The 23047-nt window shown below is 52.5% G+C and overlaps 1 protein-coding gene across 1 annotated transcript in view; it reads left to right on the top strand.

Annotated features, from left to right (window-relative positions):
• Nucleotides 1-22623, top strand: part of H6PD (hexose-6-phosphate dehydrogenase/glucose 1-dehydrogenase) — a 31129-nt gene extending 8506 nt beyond the window's left edge. Inside the window, exons 2-5 of the mRNA XM_004425551.3 lie at nt 818-1454; nt 2570-2687; nt 13956-14225; nt 15423-22623. Coding sequence (XP_004425608.2) covers nt 818-1454; nt 2570-2687; nt 13956-14225; nt 15423-16786 — 2389 coding nt within the window. The 3' untranslated portion in view covers nt 16787-22623. The remainder of the gene's footprint in view (nt 1-817; nt 1455-2569; nt 2688-13955; nt 14226-15422) is intronic.
• The last annotated feature ends 424 nt before the right edge of the window (nt 22624-23047 follow it).

The raw sequence follows: 23047 nt of genomic DNA, 5'->3' as shown, positions 1-23047 counted from the left end.
ATTCAGTGTTCACTGCTATTATTAATATCCCATAATAATAGCCACCACTTATATAGTGCTTCCTAGGCGTTAGGCACTGTCCTAAGTATATTATAAATAGTAACTCATTTTATCCTTATAACATCCCTAAGATGTAGGTACCACTGTCACCCCTGTTTCAGATGGGGAAACTGAGGTACAGAGGAGTGAAATAATTGTCCAAAGTCAAACAGCTAGTAAAGGGTTGAGCTGGGATTCAGACTCAATCAGTTGGTTCCACAGTCTGTGTTTTTAATTATTGTGCTGTGGCAATTATTAGTAATAATTTTGTGATTGGAGTCCAGTAGACATAGGAAAAGCAAAGAGAGAAGTGAGAGGAAGTGGTCATGTCTTCTCACAGTTCCAGCTGTCATCTAAGGGCCCGCTGCCATTCCTGAGCTGCCCTGATGGTCCAGGTGACCTGTGCTCATGGATGCGGCCCTTAGATCGTAAAGTGGACAGCTCCAATCCCATGGCAGCCTCGTGGGCCTCCCTGGTGGCTTCTGCCACTTTCCCATGCTTCTGCAGCAAAATAGACCATTTCTAGGAAGTGGCCTACCCCCTTCCTGGGCATAGTCCCTGTTTACAGGGCAGGCTCCCTACCCACCGGCTTCCTGGCACAGAAGCCAAGCTGTTGGGGAAGGAGGGGGAAGCTGTGGGACTATAACGTTTTTCTGAGAAGCATGTGGTGGTTTCTTGCCAGGCAGAAAATGTTTGATAGCCTGGAAATGTGTTTACCCCAATCATAGCCGCCTCAGCCATGTCTGATCCTTCTTTCTTCCTTGTCTGTCTTTCCCAGGCACCCAGGCTTTTGGAAGATGCTCACGGTGGCAGTGTGCATGGCCCTTCTGGGCTGCCTGCAGGCCCAGGAGCTCCAGGGACATGTCTCCATAATCCTGCTGGGGGCAACTGGGGACCTCGCCAAAAAATACTTGTGGCAGGGACTATTCCAGCTCTACCTGGATGAGGCAGGGAAGGGCCACAGTTTCAGCTTCCATGGGAGTGCTCTGACGACCAGCAAGAAGGGCCAAGAGTTCATGGCCAGGGTCCTGGAGTCCCTCTCCTGCCCCAAGGACATGGCACCCGGTCGCTGTGCTGAGCTCAAGGATCAGTTCCAGCAGCTGAGCCAGTACCGCCAGCTGAAGACGAGTGAGGACTATTTGGCTCTGAACAAGGACATTGAGGCACAGGTCCAACATGAAGGCCTCCGGGAGGCTGGCAGGATTTTCTACTTCTCGGTGCCGCCCTTCGCCTACGCAGACATTGCCCGCAACATCAACAGCAGCTGCCGTCCAGGCCCAGGCGCCTGGCTGCGGGTTGTCCTTGAGAAACCCTTTGGCCATGACCACCTCTCAGCCCAGCAGCTGGCCACAGAACTTGGTAGCTTTTTCCAAGAGGAGGAGATGTACCGGGTGGACCATTACCTGGGCAAGCAGGTGAGCTTCAGCTAGGAGCCTGCCAGATTGAAGTGAGCTGGGTGCAGGTAGACCCCATCGACAGGGCCACACCACTAATTGTGGAATTAGGCCCGAAGGCATTGTGAAATCTAAGCTCGCATGGTCGTCTGGAAGGTGGGCAGGAGGTGAGAGGGCAAAGGAAAAGCGGAGAGCAGCAAGGGCCGGACTGCTTGCCCCTTGTCCCCGTGTCCAGCCACTTGTTCTCTTGTGCATCCCATCCTCTTTGTTTCCAGCCAGGGTCTGGGCCCTGCATCCTCTGCAGAGGTGGCCCCGAGACTCTGGTGTCTGGGCCTGGCTTCCAATTGGGCATGCTCTGGGAATTGCAATTAACCTTCCTATTCCACACCCACCTGCCTTTTTTCAATATCTTTTTTTTCCTGAGTTCTGTTTTGAGCCAGAAGGCTGGTATCAAGATCCTAAACCTGAATAGAGACACTAAGTCCGTGCTTCTCAGCCAGGCCATGTGACAGAGCATGGGGCTGACCTCCTGGGGGATGCAGGTCAGCTGGCCAGTTCACTCTGAACGTGCCCTCGAAGCCCCTCGGGACAACTCTCCCGAGAAACCCCAGCAGGAGCGCGCACCTGTGTTCTTGGGCCTGACCAGGCTATTGAGCCAGGGCCGTGTGGGTGGGCAGCACCTAATCGTCTAGGACAGAGGCATCGCTTTCAATCCAGCCCCATGTGGAGTTGCAGTATTCCCAGAGAGTGGTCCTCAGACCAGTGCCTCTCCTGGTGAGGTTTTTCACTTGTTTTGGGGAGATGAGAAGAAAATACTGAATATATTCAATTTGATGCTTTTCTTGCTCTCTTTTTGGTGTTAAAATGTCTGTCTTTTATTAAAAGTTGATGGCAATAGACGATAAATAATAAATATTTTCTTTCTTGACAACGTAAAAAGCTGGTAACCCTGTGGAGGTCACTTAAAAGGTTCTGGAGTCCTTAGTGGGCTGTGAAGCCCCAGCGTCCAGGGACTTGTTCCAGAGAGCATCTTCTCTGAGCGGTGAAGAGAGAGGTTTGGGGCCCTTCCGTGGAGTCAGGATTCCTTCTTCGTCCTGAGAATAACCTGCAGCACAACCAGTCTCCTTTCCTGGCAGGCTGTGGCTCAGATCCTGCCTTTCCGAGACCAGAACCGCAAGGCCTTGGACGGCCTCTGGAACCGGCACCACGTGGAGCGGGTGGAGATCATCATGAAAGAGACGGTAGATGCAGAAGGTACGTGAGTGGCCCTCACTCCGAGGCTCCTCGACCTCCCCCTGCCCCGGGTCTGGTGAGGTGTTGGGTCCCACAGGGCTGGAGGATCAGCACGGCTCCTGTGCCTTGGCCAGTGCTTCTCAGAGGGATGTTTTTGCTGATGGGTGGTCTCCCTCCAGGGCCTGGTGTGTGCAGCTCTGGACCGTGCTAAATTGCGGGTGCCTGCAGGTACCCCCCGATAGTCACTGCTGCCTTATGTGAGTGTGGTAGAGGTGGTCAGAGCAGTGTGAGGGCTCCTCAGACTTTCATACTTACGCAAGCGGCCCTCTGCCTCAAATGCTTCTCCTCGTCTCCTCCTCACCTGCCGGTCCCTCTCATTCGTTAGTTCCCAGTCCATTGTCACTTTCTCCGGGAGCCTCTGCTGACCGTCCTGACAGGGTCCACTCCTGTTACAGTCTCAGAGCGCCCCATGCCTCCTTTTGTTGCCCCTCCGCTGCCTTTTCCTCGTCTTATCCCTGCCCAGCCTGTCTCTCCCTCAGACTGTAGGTTCCAGGCCACCTGCGCTCTGACACCTGGCACCCAGCTCGGAAGTGCTGAATAAGTACCGAATGAATGAGCAGCGTTGGCCTGGGAGTCAGGACACCTGAGTGTTAGGCCCATCTCTGCCTTCACCTGGGTGACCTAAGCACATCACTTCCCTCATTTGTCAGATGAGCAGGTTACGTAGATGAGAACAGCTAAGGGTCCCTTTGAGCTCTGACATTCTGTGATTTCACATTTTTTGAGCATTGACTGTATGTGTTCAAAGCATTTGTTCTTACCTGAAATAATAACAGCTAATTCTTACTGTGTTCTAGTAGCCGTATGAGATGGGTACTATTATTAGCCTCCGCTTAACAGATAAGGTTTGGTGATGTGCCCAAGGTCACATGGCAGGAAGGGGTGGGGCCGGGTCCTGGGGGCAGGCAGTCTGGCTCCAGCAGCAGGCTCTGCACCGCTTCATCCAGTTCATCCCTGCCACTGCCTTCGCAGCTGGGGCAGGAGTGCCGAGGCCACCGTCCCTACTGCGCAGTGTGTACCTGGGTGGAGTAGGGCCCAGACCCCTCTGGCCTGAGTAGGGGACCAGGAGGACTGTTTCTTTCTCTTTGCCTTTTCCTCTTTTTCTTTCCCTTGGTTACTCTCTTCAGCTTTCTCTCCTTTCCTCTTTGAATGTGTATTTAGTGTTAGAAGCTCTGTGCGGGGGCTGTGGTGACGTAGAAAGGTATGAGACCCAGCCTCTGTGCCCTAACACCTTGCAGATTCATTGTGGGAGATAACAGGACAAACTCCAGAATGAATGATGCAGGCAGGCGGTGCTGTGGGAGGTCACGGAGGGGAGGAATGCTGGGCGGGGGGGTCAGGCAGGACCTCGTGAGCCAGGCCTCAAAGGGCATTGCTATCCTTGAGAGGAGCTAGGTTTCTCCAGTCTGGAACCCATATCAGAAAAGAGGTCTCTCTCCACTGCAGTGAGCCTTTGTGGCCTTGGCCATCCTCCCAAGCCTTCCAAGCCCTCCTCCCATCCTCAGCACGGACTCAGGCCCTGGTTTCCTCCTCGTGCCTGTGTGTGTCTGACATCCTGGGGGAGCGAGTGCTGGGCCTTGCCCTTCATCTGCAGGGAGATGAACTTCAGATCTAGCACTGAGAGTGAGTGGGGGTGCCAAATGGGAGGGTGCCGCTGCCACCCCTGCTGCAGGCCAGAGTGGGAGCCAGCCCCTCTGTCTGCCTGGACTTGGCCCAGTCCCCAGCAGGCCGAGGACGTCGGGACTCCTCTCCTCCCTCGTTTCTGGCAGGTCCTTCCTCTGCCTGCCCTGGGTTGGGGAAGAGCTGTGTTGTTACTAGTGGGCACTGTTGCCTCTTATTTCTTCTAACCCTCACACCCCATTTCCTTCTTGGTATCTGATGCTATTTGTGGGTTTCTTTGCAGGATCCCTATGGAGCCAGGGGCTAGGCCTGCTTATCCTAGCAAAGGTACTTTTGGGTTTTGGAGAAAGGAAAACAGAAGGCAAGACCGAAAGGCAGGCGGAGGCCTGGGCAGGTCTGTTTGCCAAGGCAAGCCTGAGGCAGGGAGAATCTCGGGTTTGAGCAGCAACATGATGGCCCAGGTCCAGGAGGGAGGGCACCGTGGCTCTGCCTTCAAGGCTGCTGTGTGGGACCAAGCACAGGCCAGCTGCAGGTACCGTGTGGGTTCTGAGGGGAGGGTCACTGCTGGCAAGCCTCAGACAGAGCGCAATGCTTTTCACTCAGCTGGGGGCAGATGAGTGAGCTGGGTGCAGGTAGGCCCCATCGACAGGGTCATACCACTAATTGTGGACTTAGGCTGAAGGCATTGTGAGATCTTGAAGGTGGGCAGGAGGTGAGAGGGCAAAGGAAATGCAGTGAGCAGCTTTCCCTTCAGCCCAGAGGCAAAGGGAGACACAGAGTGGGGCAGGCCGCCAGGGACCCACCAGCCCTGAAGGGCTTGCACGTAGTCTGGGTGTGGCCAGAGGGGCCAGCAGAACTGCAGCTGTCCTGGGGTTGAGTTTCCCTGGTTGGCCTGTTCACTTGCCAGTTGCATACACAGGCCCAGAACAGTGTATAACAGGATGACTTCCTGCTACTGTGTGCATCCCTCAGCAAGGGGGGCCTCTGGACCTGGGGCTTTTGGCAGCAGAGTGAGTTCTCTCTCTCTCCTGGGCCTCGGGGACCTAGAAGGACGAACATTCTCTACATCCTGAGAAAGGGGCCTGGTGCAGCTCTGGTGGCCCAAGTGCTGATCCTCGCTGTCCCCTCCAAGTCCAGCTTTGGAGCCCGTCCCACAGGAGGCCCCTGATAGACTCTAGTTCAGGCTGGAGAAAAAGGACAGCTGGGGACCCTGCAGCCACCCCACTATGGCCAGTAAGCCCTGTGCCCAGCACATCAGGGCCTCAGCCGCACCTTCTCCTGGGGTTGGGGTCACAGTGCCTTGTTGTAGTTTGGTGAGCTTAGCAAGCATGCTGTTGCGGTGGGACTGAGCACGGCCAGGAAGTGTCCGAGGCAGGATTCAGAGCCCAGCAGTCTGACTTTTAAGCAGAAAGGCAGTGTGGCCGGCATCCTCCCTCCACCTCATCCCCCACCCCTGCTGGGTCCTGCCCGTACCCTCACTGACTCCACTGTGGGGCGCACTGGAGTGACCCAACTCCTGGTGGCAGCCTATACGCCACCCTGAGTGCTGGAAAGGGAAGGGCTGCAAGCCAGGCCTGGGAAATGGAGCTTTCCTCGTCCAAGCTGCTGCAGGCCCTGAGAAAGGGACTCCTGAGCTGCGAGGTCCTTGGAATGTCTCCCCACCCCCACTCACACACATCCAGATGGGTGGAGGCCAGCTTCCCCAGCTCCTTCACTCTACAACTGTGTGAGTGGTTTTTTCTCCTTTTCTGCCGCAGCCTCTGGCCCCGAGGAGTTTGCTGCAGAGTCCAGGCTGCTGCATAGGCAGGAGGGAGAGAAAGAAGGGAGGAGGAAAGGAAGAAGCAACCTCTTGCAGCCCCAGTACCCAGCTCCATCTCAGTCTCATCTGGGGTGCCCCTCTGGGGAGTCCCCATCCAGTGAGCCCCTGAGAGTCACAGAAACCTGGGTACCTGGGCCAGGGTCTCCTGAAGTGGCACCATGGGCCATACAAGAAGTGACTTTGGCTGGGCCACTTAGCCTCTGGGTGGAGATGACCCCAGCTGGCCCTCGTCATGGCTGTTGGGAAAGGCTCTGCTGGAAAGAGGGCTGTGTCATTAATGGACTAAGGTTCAGTGGTCTAAGTTGGGCTGCCGTTTCTTCTGGGAGTGCTGGAGTGTGATCCAAGGTCTGTTGCATCTCAGAACCCAAGCTTCTAACCACTGCACCTACAGCTTCAAAGTCTGTCCAGGCCCTCAGGAGTTGGCCTTCCTGCCAGAATGTGCTTAGGGCCGTCTCGCTGCTGCCCTAGTTTCCCCTCTGGGTAGAAGGCGTGTTTTTTGGCAGGAGGAGGAAGGGAGACTTCCTGGGGAAGTGTAGCCGTCCCTGCTTGGGAGGGTCCCTGTTCTGACATTGGGGAAAGGAGCATGATGCACATTGACCTCTGAGGGTTGGAGTGACCGTTCCGTGCCTCTCACCAAGGGACCAAGGCAGCCAGGGTCCTCCAGGTACACAGCAGCTGTCCTGCCCTCCAACCTGGTGTGCCAGAAGGGCTGGGAGCTCACTCAGCAGGGCCAGCTCCCCTTCCCACGTCTGCAGGGCTGTCTGCAGGGCTGTCTGCAGGGTGAGCTCAGGGCAGCTGCCAGGCCTCCTGACCGGGAGAGCGCCAGCCAGCCAGCCAGCAGACCCGCTCTCTCCTTGGCCCTGCTCCCTTTTTATTTTTAGTGATCCCAGGAGGTACTGGAAGGGATACAGCTAGCTTTCAGTTTTTTTGTTTTTAAATCTTGTGTTTTTGTGGGGAAAGTCCAGATCTCTCACAATGTGGAGGCAAGAGGGAGGGGGTTTCTGGTCCCAGTTCTGAAGGCTGCGACCTTCAGCACAATTTCTATATAATGATGATAACCCGTTACCTCTCTCGAGGTTGTTTTAAGGATTAAATCAGATAATGTACACGGAAGTACTTTACAAATGGAAATGCTGTTCTTCTTCCAAGTTGGCAAGAAGAGGAAGCGACAGCGTTCTCAGTCTTTCTGGGCTCCGCGTGACTTATATGTGACTTGTGTTGGGTTATAAAAGCCCTGTAATTGGTTTGTAATACTCTTTTATGTCCATTCTTCCCCTAATATTATGTCTCTCTCTCTCACTTATATACGTATTTAAATTTCCATATATTGACAATCTGCGTAATACATACCTTTTAGTAGTGCTATATTTCTGCTCAATTCTGTTTATGCCACAGAATATGAATTGTTCTATTATTAGGCATTTTGGTTGTTTCCAGTTTTTGCTATTTTAAATAGTACTTTGAAAGCTTTAAATAAAATTAAGATATAATTCACATACCATAAAATTTACCCTTTTAAAGTGTATAATTCAGTAGTTTTTAATATATTCACAGATTTGTGTGATCACTGTCTAACTGTAGAATATTTATGAGCATTTAAAAAAATATTTTTCCTTTAAGTATACTTCCGAAGTGGAATTACTAGGCCAAAGGGTAAAAACTACTTTATAGCTGTTATTATGTCTTATCAGACTGTTTTCCAGAAAATTTGCAGTAGCAGTGTCCATGCCTAATGGTCTTACTACAGTTCTGCCCACATGGGGTGCTGCTGTCTTCCTTGTTCTAGCTGGTGTAGTAGGCTTGTGCAGCTCTTTCCAGGCATGTGGGTCACAACTAAGGGGCAGCATGACCAAGGGGCAAAGCGATGGGTCTCCCCTGCTTGTGACCTTGTGATTTTGGACTAGCTCTGGACTTGAACACTTTGGAGGGCAAGTTTATGGGGGTCTTTCTTCCAGTTGTCCAACCTAGTTGTGCTTTTTTTAATCCTTGTTCGTACATCAATGGGTTTTTAACCCTCAACTTTAAACCTAGGAAAGGATACTAAGAGTCAATATAGATTATTTTCAGGAAAAATCAGTCCACAATAACTGGTGGTAACTAGAAAAAATCAAGTTGTTGGGTGTCGTCAGGAGGGCTAGCCCCCAGCTTCCTATCCTTGTGGTTAGCCACACGGCCTCTTCCCCGGAGGTGCCAGGCCTGGTCACTGCACTTTAACTCTGAAAAGACAGAGCTAACCAGGAAAGGATCCAAGTCCACAATCTATGGGCTGTGCTGAACACGGGTGCACCCCCTGAAGCTTGAAATTAAGGAATAATGGAAGCTCTCTTTATGCAGTGGGTAGTAAACCTATGAAATGCATTCTCCCCATGGATGGCGAGAGGATAAAAATAGGAAAAGTAGAAAAGGGCCGCTAAGGGATTTGCTGAACTAATGAATAGTAAGCAGATAGCAGGGCTTTTAAGGACTCCACTGTGTTCTCGCCATCAAAAATTCATCTGTTCTCAAAGCTTTAACTATCCTCTTTGTACTCTTAACTCTACTGTAATTCATTGGTTCTAAAACACAGTTTTTTCTTATTTGAATGTCTCTGAAGTTGGGTTTACCATTGATGGGGTGACATAGTTGAATTGGCAGCCTGTTTCTTTCTTAGTGGTTATAAAATAATGCTGTTTTCACCATCATTGGCATTTTCGACTTGATGCAATCCAGCATATCTCCAGCATTCACTCTCTTTCCAAGCGCTGGTCTTATACCTCCAACTCCTTTTAGATATTTTCACTGGGTGTCACATCACCACTTCAGACTCAGCAGATGTAGAACTTAAACCATCATTGCATTTTTCTCATGAACTACCAACTGCTCTTTCTAACTTCTTTATTTCCAGATGGTGACTGTTTTCTGAGTTGCCTGGCTGGTAGCCCCTGTTTTGCAGCCCCTGTAATAATAAAAGTACTAGCCAGTATTTATCAGTGCTTCCTCTGCCGGGCAGTGTTCCAAGCCCCTCACAGCAACCCCACAAGGGAGGTGCCGTGACTGTTCTCTTTCGTATGTGAGATAGAGCCCGTCGCCCGGGGTCACGGGGCTAAAAGGTGGTAGAGCAGGTACTTGAACCCGCGCGGCCTGGCTCCCGAGACCACCCTCCAGACCACGACTCTGAACTGCCTTTCAGGGCTGCAGCCGGACACCACGCAGTGCTCACTCATCTGCTGAGCACGGTCTTGGCCTTTCTCTGTTACTTCCTTTGCAGCAAATGCTGCCTTGTTGATCTCATTACCACCCATCCCCTCTGTCAGTTCATCTTGCAGATGGTAGACAGCTGAACCTACCCACAGCACCTCTTTCATGGTCCACTTCCCTGCTCTAACACTTTTTAAAAAACAGTTTTATTGAGACATAATTCATATATCACACAATTCACTTACTTAAAGTATACAATTCAGTGGATTTTAGTGTTTTCACAGAGTTGTGCATTCATCACCACAATCAATTTTAGGACATTTTCATCATCCCCAAAAGAAGCCCTGTACCCCTTAGCTGCCATCCTCATCTGCATTCCCCACAGCCCCTCGCAACCATGAATCGACTTTCCGTCTATGGATTTGCCTATTCTGGACATTTTATATAGAAGGAATCATACAACATACGGCCTTTTGTGTTTGGCTTATTTCACTTAGCGTAATGTTTTCAAACTTCATCCGTGTTGTAGGATGTATCAGTACTTCATCTCCTTTTATTGCTGAATAGTATTCTCTTGTGTGGATATACCACGTTCATCCATTCATCAGTTGATGGACATTTGGGTTGTTTCTACTTTTTGATTATTGTGAATAATGCTGCTGTGAACATTCGTGTGAAGTTTTTGTGTGGACGTAGGTTTTCATTTCTCTTGGGTGTATGCGTAGGAGTGGAATTGCTGGGTCATACGGTAACTGTTTAACTGGTTGAGATCGAGAACTTTTAAAAGCTCCTCAGACTCCTCAGTTGAATTTCCTTTCCGTCTGTTCTCGATTTTTGCTGTCTAAATCACAAATGGGCTGCTTCTGCCAGGCCAAGTTTACTGTTGTGATCTGAACTGTGTGTTGGGGCCTCTGCCCTCCGGCTCATACTATCCTCCCCAACTAGGATGTGGCCCAGGGGCAGAGTCAGCCCACACTTGTATTTCTTAGAGACACACAGCACTTTTTAAAATCTGAATTATTAGTGCACATTTAATAATTATGAGATTATACTTAATGATCCAAATTATGTTCCTCTAAACACTTGGAAGATTTGGCCACCCTGGGCCCACACTTCTGTGAGGCAGCACCTGACTACAGACTGCACCTTCCTGAGGGACACAAGCCCTGCCTTGTCCTCCTCACGCTTTACTGGCCCCGCTAAGCATTGGAGCCCCTGACCTTTGACCTAGACCCATCCTTCCAAAGCCCAGCTCAGCTTGCTTCTTCAACTATTGTGCGCCACTTCTGAAAGCCTCTGATGCTTATACCACTGAGCTCCGCACCCTGGTTTAATATTTGGTTTTACGGTTATTTAAATGGGAGTGATAGGGAGTTAAAAGGAATGTGTTTCAGTGGTAACAATTGCAGGCTCTGGGCCAACTGTCTGGGTTCAAACCTCATTTTTACCCCTTTACCAGCTGTGTGACCTTGGGGAAGTTAGCTAACTTCTCTGAACCTTGGTTTCCTTATATTTTAAAATGGGGTAACAATAGGACCTCCTTATATATTGTTATTGTGAGGAGTAAATGGACTGACATGCATACATTGTTATTATCATTATTGCCTTTTTCTTGATGTCTTCTCAACAGTATTTTAAGAACTTTGAAGACCAGAGCCCTCTGGGTCTGGGGGAGCAGCTCAGCCGTTGTTTTCTCAGTGGGGGCACTTTTGGCGTTTTGGCCAGCACATTTGGGCTGGGTTGTCCTGTACTTTCAGGGTCTAGCATCCCTGGTTAGAGCTGCACCCTCAAGCTCTAGCTGAGAACGAGAGTCAGACTTCTACCACTGAGGACAAGGGCGCCCTCCTGCAAGAAGGCTCCTGGCCTCATTTTTTCCCTGCAGCCCGGTGCTGCCGTCAGGCACAGCAGGCTAGGCGGAGTTCAGGGTGCGTTGTTCCACCCGACACGGCCTGGTCCTGCCAGCTGTCCAGCGGGCCTGAGTGAGCACTGTGAGCCCAGAGTGGCCGCTGCAAAGGGGTCTGCTGGGCCAGCAGGTCTGAATGAGGAGCCACTTCTTTTCGTTTGTTTGAATTAAATATTGACTAGATAAAAAAGAATTCTTAAAAAATACATTTTAAAATATACAGAACTATGATATAACAGATACCAATGTACCTACCAACCCGCCTACAAAAGAGCTTCATTGTCTCCTTGTGTCCCTCCCTGAATTCTTTCCATTTTCTCTCCTTTGCTACTATGAATTGTGGGTAGGTTATTCCATTGCTTCTCCTTGTTGTTTCTGCGTGTGTCGATTCCCTAAAGAACATATTGTTTTATTTTGAAGAGGAGTCACACTGTGTGTGTCTGAGTGTGGGTCTTTTCGTCCCTTTATCCTGCATTCAGGAGAGTCTCTTCAGATTTGTCTTCTAATAACAGACTCTTTTCATCTGTTTCTAATCCATAAAAACCTATCCATTCAATTTCTAATTTCCAGTTGTATTTTTTACTTATTGAAGTTTTGTTTATTCGGTCATTTTATATCCTATTTTTAAAATTAATTTTTATTTTATCAAAGCAGTCATGTTTCTTTTTCTCCACGTTATGTTTTTGAGCATGTCCGTGACGATGTGTGTATGTCCATTTTCTCTGCTGTCCAGTGTTCCATGGAGTGACTGTGGTGCTGTCAGGGGCTAGGAAGGCAGGAGCAAGCAGACAGATGTGGCCCCTGCTCTGATGGGGCTTCAGGCGTAGCAGGGAAGAGACATGCACGGGCACTGAGTCAGTCAGGTGGCTTGCAGAAGACAGGGCCCCCAGGAGGGGAGGCCAAGAGGTTGGTGGAATCTCCTAGAAGCTGCAAAGGACGAGTAGGAATTGGCTGAGTGGGAGAACTGGTCCCGATAATGCACACAAAGCCTTTGGTAAATGGTTGATCCTCCTGTCGTGACGTCAGGCTTTCTCCATATGTAGGACTGTGAACTGGCCTGGGTGTTGCGAGTCAGGGGAATGTGAACCGTGTCGTGTGAGGTGTTGTGCATTTGAACCCTAAGCTTTAATACTGTTGTTCTGTGTATTCAAGTCACTGATAGTCAGAGCTCACGCTCTGCGCTAGAGGAGGGAGTCGAGTGTAGTGTGTGGTTAACCAGCTCTTGACCCTGCAGGTACCAGCCCTCGGCTCTTCCCTCTCGTGTGGAGCTGGGATAATCGTGGTGCCCGCCGTGCAGGATCTCATGCGTGCGAATAGGTGGGCACGTGTGACGTCTCAGCCCTGTGCCAGGCAGCGGTAGCATCGTGTTGTCATCGCCGGACTCTGTGCTCAGTGTTCTGTGTGTTATTCTCTTTTACCCTCTCATAACCCTGTCCACCTGCCACTCGGACATCTCCACCTGGATATCTTAAGCTCAAACACACTTAAAACGGAACTCCTGGTTCCCCCTCCATCAAACTGTTCCTCTCCCAGTCTCGCCGTCTCCGTAAATGCCACCACTGCCCGTCCTTTGGTTAGGCCTCAATTCCAGGAGTTAATCTTTGGTTCCTCCTTTTTGCTCATGCTTACCCCCATCTGTCAGCGGGTACAGTCAGTTCTGACTCCAGAATGAATCGTCCACTCCCTCCGGCTCCTTTACTGCCACTTTAGTCCAGGCCCCATCGTCTCTCCTTGGGCAACCGCATAGCCTCCTCCTTGGTCTCCTTGCTTCTAACCGTTCTCCCCACGGCGGGCTGGGGATCTATTCTGAGTATACATCAGATCTTGTCTTTTCCTGCTTCAGACCCTCCAGTGGCTTCCCCTGAACTTAGAAACAAGTCCAGACTCCTCACCTGGTGCCACGAGCCCTGCCCTCCTGTCTGCTCCCTCCTGCTCACCTGCATCTAGACCCCTAACAGCCAAGCTCTTTCCTGCCTCAGGGCTTTTGCATGCAAAGGTCCCTTCATCCGCAGTGCTCTCTCCCCGGCTTTTTGCAGGGCTGACTCTTCAGGTCTCAGAAGGGCCTTCCCATTACCCACTGTCTCAATCTCTGTCTGTAATTTCTTTATTGACTTACTTTTTTCTCCCTCCCATCTTCCCTGAGGGCAAAGGACCTGTCTGTCTCCCTGGCATCTACGTGTTGCCTGGCACATGTGCGCACTTGGTAATGGAGTGGCGGCTGTTAGCTCCAGTTAGTGGCAGGATGCAGAAATAGCGACTCAGAAGTCAAGTAACGCCCAGGGTCACACACTAGTAAGCGGCAGTCAGACCCCAGAGCCAGGCCCTCACCACGACACTGTAGTCTTCTGCAGTGCCAGACCTGCTGGCTGATGCCCAGGGAGGAGCAGGGCCAGAGTCTTGCCAAGTATCTGTAAATGCAATCTGGCCTTTCTTGGGAGTAGAACCTTCCCCACGCAGATTCCTGGAGAGGCCTAAGGAGTTTGACACCTTCTCTTGCAGTGGTTCTCATTGAAGGGAGGTGTCTCAAAGCCACCCTCCTTCCTTCTCTGGTTGAGGTTTGCTCTGGCGTAAATCATTTTTGTAGGCTCTCTGGGCTGGGGAACAAGGATGCTGGGACCAGAGGTGCAGGGTAGGGGTCTGGGTGCACCTCGGGGAAGTCAGACATGCTGCCCACTCCTTACAACCTCTCCCTCCCTCTCCTCCTGCTCAGGTCGCACTAGCTTCTATGAGAAGTACGGCGTCATTCGCGACGTCCTGCAGAACCACCTGACGGAGATCCTCACCCTCGTGGCCATGGAGCTGCCCCGCAACATCAGCAGCTCGGAGGCTGTGCTGCAGCACAAGCTTCAGGCCTTCCAGGCCCTGCGGGGCCTGCAGAAGGGCAGCGCTGTCTTGGGCCAGTACGAGGCTTACAGCGAGCAGGTGCGCAGAGAGCTGCAGAAGCCAGACAGCTTCCACAGCCTGACGCCAACCTTTGCAGGTGGGCTCTGGAGCCGAGCACAGGCTGCGGGGCTACCCCCAGCCGGCAGCAGCTCTCCAAACCCAGACGCCCTTTGGTTTGGGTTGGAAGGGACCTGAGGTGGGGTTTTCATAAGGGTGCTCAGTGGCAAGGGAGAAATTGCCCTGCCTCTCTGGCCTTCTGCCAGCTTAGAGTAGCAGGTCACCTGCTGGCTCCCTCTGGGTGAAGGACACCCCACTGACAGTGTCAGTTCCTTCAGCATCCACAGGTCCTTCCAGGGCTTTCTGAGCTGAGCGCAGAGCTGGCTCCTGCCCTCGTGGAGCTTACCTCCAGCCCCCCAGTGAGGCTGCAGACCTGCCTGGCCGCAGCCTGGGCACTTCCAGAGGCAAGCACCATGCTGGTCGGGCAGATGCCCCAGAGCCATCCTCTGCACAGTTCCACAGGCTCAGAGCTTTCCGGGAGAGGGCTCCCCCTGAGACTGCAGATGGTGACCACCACAAGAGCCGCGGCCGTTTCTCAGACACACGCTTACTGTGTCCAGGCACTTTGTGCACATTATCTTGTTGGATCCTCCCCCGCACAGGCCCACGAGGCAGGGGTGGCTGTTTTCCCCATTTGAAGGCAAGGAAACAAGAGGCTTGTGGAGCTGCAGGGGATGCTGTGCAGAAATGTCCATGGGAAACCAGGCTTAGTGAGGCGTACACTCGGTGTCCAGCCCTCGGCCCCAGGCCCCCGCAGGCCCCCTTACCTGCACACCATCCTGCACACCACCGCGTGCAGGCCTGTGGCTGAGAGCCCGTCCCCCTCCCCTTCTCCCTGACCCTGACCTGCTTCAGGCGTGTCCTGAGTGCTCTACACACAGGACCACCTCCCCTCCCCCGCCTTGCCCCCACCGTGAGACTTCTCTTAGAGTCTCCAGGCTGGACACTCTCTGCCCAGTTCTCCTTTGCTTAGGGGCCTGTGACTCTAAGAGGTGCATCAAGGGAGGTGGGTGTCTGAGATGGCCCCAGAGGCTGCTTTTGGAGTGCTGTCTGGGAAGAGAAGATCGCGGAAGGGGTGATAGGTAGGGGTGAGTGTAGCAAGGCAAGGGGTGCTCCAGAGGCAGTGGGCACCCAGAGCGAGGCTTGGAGAGGAGAAGGGCTGGCTGGCAGCAGTCCTGGGCTCTCTCCCAGGTGCTCTCTGCTGGAGCGTCACCTCCGCTGTCCCCTGTCGCCTCAGGCATCCTCGTTCACATGGACAACCTTCGTTGGGAGGGCGTCCCTTTCATCCTGATGTCCGGCAAAGCCTTGGATGAGAGAGTGGGCTACGTTCGGCTCTTGTTCAAGAACCGGGCGTATTGTGCCCAGAGTGAGAAGTACTGGGTCACAGACCAGAGCCAGTGCCTGCCTCGGCAGATCGTCTTCTACATCGGACACGGCGAGCTGGGCAGCCCTGCCGTGCTGGTCAGCAGGAACCTGTTCAGGCCCTCCCTCCCCTCCGAGAGCTGGAAGGAAGTGGAGGGCCAGCCCGGGCTCCGCCTTTTTGGCCGCCCTCTGTCCGATTACTATGCCTACAGCCCTGTGAGGGAGCAGGACGCCTACTCCATCCTCATATCTCATATCTTCCACTGCCGCAAGGATTCCTTTATCACCACGGAGAACTTGCTGGCCTCCTGGGTCTTCTGGACTCCCTTGCTGGACAGCCTGGCCCACGAAGTCCCACGCCTCTACCCGGGAGGAGCTGAGAATGGACACCTGTTGGACTTTGAGTTCAGTGGCAACCAATTATCCTTTTCCCAGCAGCAGCTGGAGCAGCTGGTGCCAGGGCCAGGTTCTGTGCCGATGCCCAGTGACTTCCAGGTTCTCAGGGCCAAGTACCGAGAGAGCCCACTGATCTCGGCCTGGCCCGAGGAGCTGATCGCTAAGCTGGCCAACGACATTGAGGCCACAGCTGTGCAGGCAGTGCGGCGCTTTGGCAAGTTCCACCTGGCACTCTCGGGTGGCTCAAGCCCCATAGCCCTGTTCCAGCAGCTGGCCATGGGGCACTACGGCTTCCCCTGGCCCCACACGCACCTGTGGCTGGTAGATGAACGCTGTGTCCCGCTCTGGGATCCCGAGTCAAACTTCCAGGGCCTGCAGGCTCACCTGCTGCAGCACGTCAGGGTCCCCTACTACAACATCCACCCCATGCCCGTGCACCTGCACCAGCGGCTCTGCGCTGAGGAGGACCAGGGCGCCCAGCTCTATGCCAAGGATATCTCAGCCCTGGTGACCAACAGCAGCTTCGACCTGGTGCTACTGGGCATGGGCACCGATGGGCACACAGCCTCTCTCTTCCCACAGTCGCCCACCGGCCTGGACGGCGAGCAGCTAGTGGTGCTGACCAAGAGCCCCTTCAGGCCGTACGATCGCATGAGCCTCAGCCTGCCCCTCATCAACCGTGCCAGGAAGGTGGCGGTCCTGGTCATGGGCAGGATGAAGCGTGAGATCACCATGCTGGTGAGCCGCGTGGGCCATGAGCCCAAGAAGTGGCCCATCTCTGGCGTCCTGCCTATGTCTGGCCAGCTGGTGTGGTACATGGACTACGAGGCATTTCTGGGATGAGGGCACCGTCACCCTTTGCTCACCCCGTGCCTTCTTTTACCTGTCCTCTCCCTCCATTCTTAGTCCTGCCACCTGCTCGAAAGCCCTGGCTCTCTGGAATCTGATGCCTCAGGGTCAGGGCCCCAGACAGGGAAAGCAGAGGGAGAGACGACGCCCTATCCCAGTCCCTTTGACAGTCCCTGTCTAGTTGTGATGAGTAGACACAGAAACAAGGAAGCAATGGAATCTCTGCTCTTGAGGAGCTTCCAATCTAAGTCAGGAGGGAGATATCCACCTTAAGAAGAGACCTGCAGCAGTTACACATTAGCATCAACCAGCACAGAGTAAGACGGCATGAGAGCTCCCAACTTGGGAAGGAAGCCTGGGGTGAGGTTAATCAGGGGAGGGTTCCTGGAGGTGGTGATCCTTGAACTGGGTCTTGAGGAGAAGAAGAGCATGGACGGTAGAGAGAGGGGGGAGAACGGGCGTCCGTCGCTGCAGGGCCCCGTGCAGGGCAGGGTGCTGGAGCTGTCCGGAGCTTCGAGCTGGTTGAGCCCCTCCTTCCTCTGTCCGTCCCTCCTGAGCCCCTGATGTTCAGCCTGCTGTCCTGTCCTCCACGTGCCGCCTCCACCTGCTCCATGTCTCCGGGCTCCTTTCTACTCAGTCCCAATGGTAGAGGTCTTCGTCTCTCTCTGCTTCTTCACTGTCCTCAGATTGTCCATTTATAGACAGACGAAGGGTGATAACGGTAACAGCAACAAATACTAGGATGTTAAAACAGTTCCAGGAATCTGGCAACTGTCAGTGGAGCTCCCTTTCTCATTAGATGAACTTTTCTACGCAGGGGTGGGGGGAGGCACTAGTTCCCTGGCTTCCTCGGGGAGGACACCTGGCCCTGCCCTCGCTCTTTTCTCTAGCCAACTCCCTCCGTGTAACACACGGGGCATCGATGATCTGGCCATTCCAGGGATCCCTCAGAAGAAGGTTCTTTAGATCTCAGGGGACTTCCCAGTGGATGTTTCCACTCTCAGTATCCCCTCTTGTTTACCAGGAAAGATCCAGTATGGTGACAACTCATTTGGGGAGAGAGATGTGACGTCAAGTGAGCTAAACCCTCCAGGTGCTCAGATCTGACCAGACGGGAGCCAGGCCTCCTCGGCGGACCAGCTGCAGCTCACAGGCAGCAGTGGCTGCTCGCAGCCTTCTCAGGGACTTGGCCGATTTGCAGTGCCAGGTTGGGGCAGGCTGCAGCCCGCCCTTCTCACACTGCCTCACGGCGGCATTGAGCCTGCCATCTCTCACTTCACTGCTCTGCACTGCCGAAGCTGTGGGGAAAAGAAGCACGTAGCTTCTCTTTAAGAATAGGTTGAGTACTCTGCTCCTGAGAAGCCGTGGGCCACTAATACCTGTTTTCCTGAAACCAAGGGAGGTCTCTGAAGTTCTTAAAAAAAAAAAAAAAATCAAAGTTCTCAGGACACATTTAATTCTTATTTCAGCTTCCCGTGCCGTCATGCCTCCAAGATATGACTAAAGGAATGGCAGATTTTTCCATGTAACTGCTCCACCTGCCTTATAGGCACACTTTGTATCAGGCAGGTACGAGGGGTTGATATCACACAGAAGGCTTTCCTTGGTGAGGAGGAGCGTCACGAAATTTATTTCTCTACTTCTGATTGTTTACACTTTCTTCAAGACTAGAATTTAAAAGAATTGTTGCTTTCACAAGATGTGCTCACGTGAATGGGCGCCTGAGCCTGGGGCTCTCTGTCTGAAAGGCACTCTTGTTAAAAATTCAGCTTCTTCTGGCCTCCAGAACAACTGGGTTGTTACCCAGTCCAGAGAGGACATCTCTTTTTGTGCCAAGAGAGCTGACCTTGGCAGAACAGACCACCGTGCCAGGGTTGGGAAGCCTCCTCCCTTTCTAGGGGTCAGCGTTTCAGCTTTTTTGCATCTGGTGGGCCAACGCTCTGGAGCAGACACAGGTGGTTGCAGTCTCAGTGCCGCATGTGGCCACGTGGGGGCGCTCTCGCACCATCCCTGCAGTCTCGACGTCTGACTGCGGAGGACTCTCCCCTGTGACAAGCTCCTATGTTGTATTCTTGCATTTCCTTATTCTGCCTGCCTAGTCCCTGGGCCCCCAGCACTCCCCTATCTGTTTAGGAACTTCTTCCTCTGCAGCTGCAACACCAGAGAGAAAGGGACCCCCCACCCCATGCCCAAGTATCACTCCAGGATAAAGGGCAAGCAGCCTCTGATGTCACGTTTCTGAGTAATGGTGAGTCACTGTGGGCCTGAGCTGGATGTCCTACTCTCAGAGGAGTGCCTTGCCTCAGAATGCGCCCTTCATCTGTAGAGAGTGTGGGGGTAGGCGTGGGGGCAGAAAGTGCCAAAGCTAAGATTTCCAGAATCCCGTGCTATCTTAAAATCACCTGGAGAAGTCTGCTGGGAGACACCATCGATGTTCCTCTGCTTCCCGCCCGTGCCCTGCGCTACGAGGGAGAGAGTCTCAGCACTGGGCCACCTAGGCCAGCAGTTTACAACTCTTTAGATCCTGATCCACAGCAAGAAACACTTTACATCACGAGTCAGTGCTCACATTCGTGCTTATATCTGTCTCAAACGAAAGTTTCATGAAGGAATTCTTAGCCTTACAACATGAGATACCCTCTATTTTCTCTTTTTCACATTTAAAAAAAATGTTGCTTGTAGTCTGCTAAATTGGGTTGATGCATAGTTTGAAGAACACTGCTGTAATCCAACTTTGCCTTGTTGTATAAGCCGAGGACCCCGAGGCTTGGACGGGAGCCCGTGTGCCCAGCTCACACAGGGAATTCGGGACTTGCGGGGGTGATTGTGACGTGTCCTTTACAGAGGGGTTGATAAGTACCAGGCTCGATACTAAACGTTTTGCACTTGGTCTTGTCTTATCCTTTCAACATACTCTGAGGTAGATGGAGGGATCCTCATTTACTGATGATTTTGAAACTGAAACTGAAGTTGTCTGATGGCAACAGGCCAGTTCTAAGCCAGGCTTAGAACCCAGGTCTTCAGGATGCTAGACATGTGCTCCCAGCCACCTACAGTGCCACCTTCCAGGGAGCCTGTGGGTGCTGGTGCCACGGTGGTTACCCAGAGCCCAGCTTCCCTGAGTGGAGGGGAGGGTGGAACTTCAGGTCAGAAGCCCCTGTGCACTTATAAAAGGCAGAAGGGCCCCTCCTTCGGGAGACCTCATCAAATGAGCGTCTCTAGAGCCAGCATTATTACCATTTGTTGTAGGGAAAGAATTGAGGGACTTTCCAGGTTGTTGTAAGCTAGATTCTGATTTTGATTTAGAAGCAAAGTTTTCTGCTAACCACAAGTTGAAATAGTCTTGTTTTGTTGCTCTTCCCTGCTTCTTGTTTCTCTGTAGACAGTGCTTTATACCCACTCTTGGGCCTCCAGTTTAGCAGCATAACCAGAGCTTTCTGCCAGTGGACTAATATTTCAGAATTCCCCCTCCAGGGTTGTCATTACAGAATGTGCAGGCTTGGTCTCCCTGGTCTGGGGGCTCCCTCCTGCTTTGCCTTGCTCCCTCCTTTCCCTGTTTGTGCAGAGAGCCCAGGCAGAGAGCTGGGGACTGTGGCAGAGAAAGGAAGGGAGAAGCTTCCACAAAAGAGGTAGTTCCCTACAATTTAGTTTTTAGGAACAAAAATTTTTTTCTACGAAAACATATGCAGCTTCACCTAAGCAGCTTCTGCATCAGCTTTACCCGGATTTATTTTCATCTTAAGTAGATGGGGCCCTGCAGACCTTGGTCCCCTGGTAGAGAAGCTACCTGGCATCATGTCAGTGTCAGAGAATGAACCAGTCACAGGAAAGGCCGGTGGTGGCACAAGGGTGAGATGGCCATGGCAGGCCAACATGATCAGCACCCACCTGCCCCGCAAAAGACAGACTCCAGAGGGGGCCAGGGCCTTGAGAAGGCTGCTGCCGCCGGCATCACAGGCGTCAGGCCCACGAGGCACGTCCGCCCTGGCTGTGCGCTTGCTGAACTGAGGAAGGTCTGTCTGCTGCAGTGTCCCCCTCCCCACAACTCCCCTACAGCCTCGGTGCTGCAGCCCATGCTCAGGTGCTGCTCGCTTTGTTCAGGGCGCATTTCTGTGGGGAAGAGATAGTTCCTCCCACCTCATCAGCATTTGGCAGCTGATGAGACCCGAGGGCATCTGGACCGGTCAGGTCGAGGTAAGGACGGCTCCGGTGGTGTTGCCCAGCCCTCGGGGGCTCTGAGCACTTGAATTGCTGTAGTTGGAGGTGCATAGTTGGAAGTGCCGGTTTATTCCTTTAATAGTCCTGCCTGCTCTCATCCCGCCTGCGAATGTCAGCCCGGGCGTCAATCTCTGGTCCTGTGTCCATCGTTCGTTGCTCGCTTGGGGGGTTTGAGTTGGGTGCTGGCATGTTGTTTGTTTCTTAGCCACATGCTGTGGCATGAAATAAAACCCCTTCCTGCCCTTTCTGCTCCTGAGCAGAACGCCGCCTCCCGTTTAGATCAGCCCCCCGTACACAGCATGACGCGAGTGGGAACCCAAATCAGCATGTGTTCTTGGAAGCCGTGCGATCGCAGGTGTCTTCCAGGAGCATCCACGGACCCTTCTCCAGAGGCGTGCGCTCCAGACCTCCTCCAGTCAGCAGCTCGAGGTGGGGCGTGAGTGAGAAACTGAGGATTCCTCAGCTCAGTGCTAAGCAAGGTGCAAACTTACTAATGCTGTCATCAGCGCAAGGCAGAAACAGCAAGAGGTTTGAGGAGGCATTTCTGAAATTATAGCAAGCTGGAGGAAAATGATCCCTTTGATGAAGCTTCCTCTCCAGCCGATTTCAGGAGTGCATCTGTTTGCAAAGCAAGTCCCTAGGGATGTGTATGTCTGTGTGTGACCCATAGCTGGGAAAGGGCAGAGATCTAAATCAGTTATGCTACTGCTTATTTGATTCTCAAGGATGGTCTTTGTTAAGACCTGCATCTCTTCTCTGCATCTTTTCTGTCCCTCTGGCGTGGGGAGGTAAACACAGTTTCGTTTGCTGAAAGCTGTATGGAATATATTTGAACGGCTAGTAGTTAGCCTTGAAAGTGGAAATAAACAGAACTACAGAAATATGTCAGTTTGGGTCCTTAGCTGTACCCCCCACAGAAGTCTAGAAGGGTCAGTTATAAAACATTATGAGGTACATAACTATGAAAGGAAGGGACCCTGGATTAGCTGGTAATCGAGGACCCAGTTTGCATCCACTTCTCTGAGATGTGACCTGTACGGTCTGTTCATCCCAGTCCCGTCCATTTGGAAGAACAGGGGTGAGAGCAGACACAGCAGGGCCTCTGCTGGGTCCACAAGCTGTTACTGCCCGTGCCTGAGTGAAGGGCTTTGTTTCCAGCCGGGAAGGCCAAGTTGGTATGGTGCTTAAGGGCTGTGGCCAGCAAGAGACTAGATGGGGGTTGTGGGGACAGCCCTGAAATCAGGATGTGTTGCAATCTAGATCGTATCCCTGCATTCTCTGTCCCATGCTGGGAGACTCAGGACTGGGCTTCTGTCAGGCCAGGAGAAGAGAGACGGGGAAACTCCTTTCTCAGAGGGACCGTCTGTTCCCTTGTACGGTGGGGGAGACAGAGGGCATGAAAACCACCCCCTGCCAAGCAGCAAGAATGTGCCCTGCCTTTTTGCAGTGAGAGAAACTGCCCCTGGTTTTTATGGAAATCTCTGACACTTAAAGATGCCTCAGACATCTGAATGCCTCTGAATGAGACACATTCAGAGCAGAGTTTTTAAAATGCGTTTTGGTATATCAAATGTAACATTTATTTTTTAAACAATAAAATTGTTTTGCCAAAATTCGTGCTTTCATTCTTTCTCTGGAGATGGAGAGTGGTGGGCTGTGGGCCTCATCCTTGTGCTGCTATGTGTTCTCGGAGGAGGGAAGATAGAGGAAGGTCTTGGGGTGAGGACTGAGTCTTGTACCCACCGAAGATATGGGTATGTTTGAGCAACCCAGCTGCGTTCCATTGGCTTGAGGGTGTGTGGGCCTCTTGGGAGAGACAGTGGTGGGCAAGGTGACCAGAGTTCATAGATTCCCAAGCAGTCTGAGACAAGTTGTCCCCCTAACCTTCCCGGCAGCCCACTGGATGGGGAAGGAGCTTACCCCGAAGGGAGTGTATTGTATCTGAGAGGGAGACACTGGGAGGGGAGCATCTTTGAAAGCAGCAGTGCCTGATGCCATTATCTGTCTTCTCTTGAGTCCTCTGTCTGATCCCCACCC

The sequence above is a fragment of the Ceratotherium simum genome, chromosome 22 (genome assembly GCF_057802395.1).
Source record: "Ceratotherium simum simum isolate JZ-2026a chromosome 22, ASM5780239v1, whole genome shotgun sequence".
Classification (NCBI taxonomy): Eukaryota; Metazoa; Chordata; class Mammalia; order Perissodactyla; family Rhinocerotidae; genus Ceratotherium; species Ceratotherium simum.
The sequence above is the reverse complement of the archived record's forward strand: the minus strand, read 5'-3'. Positions and strand labels throughout refer to the sequence as shown.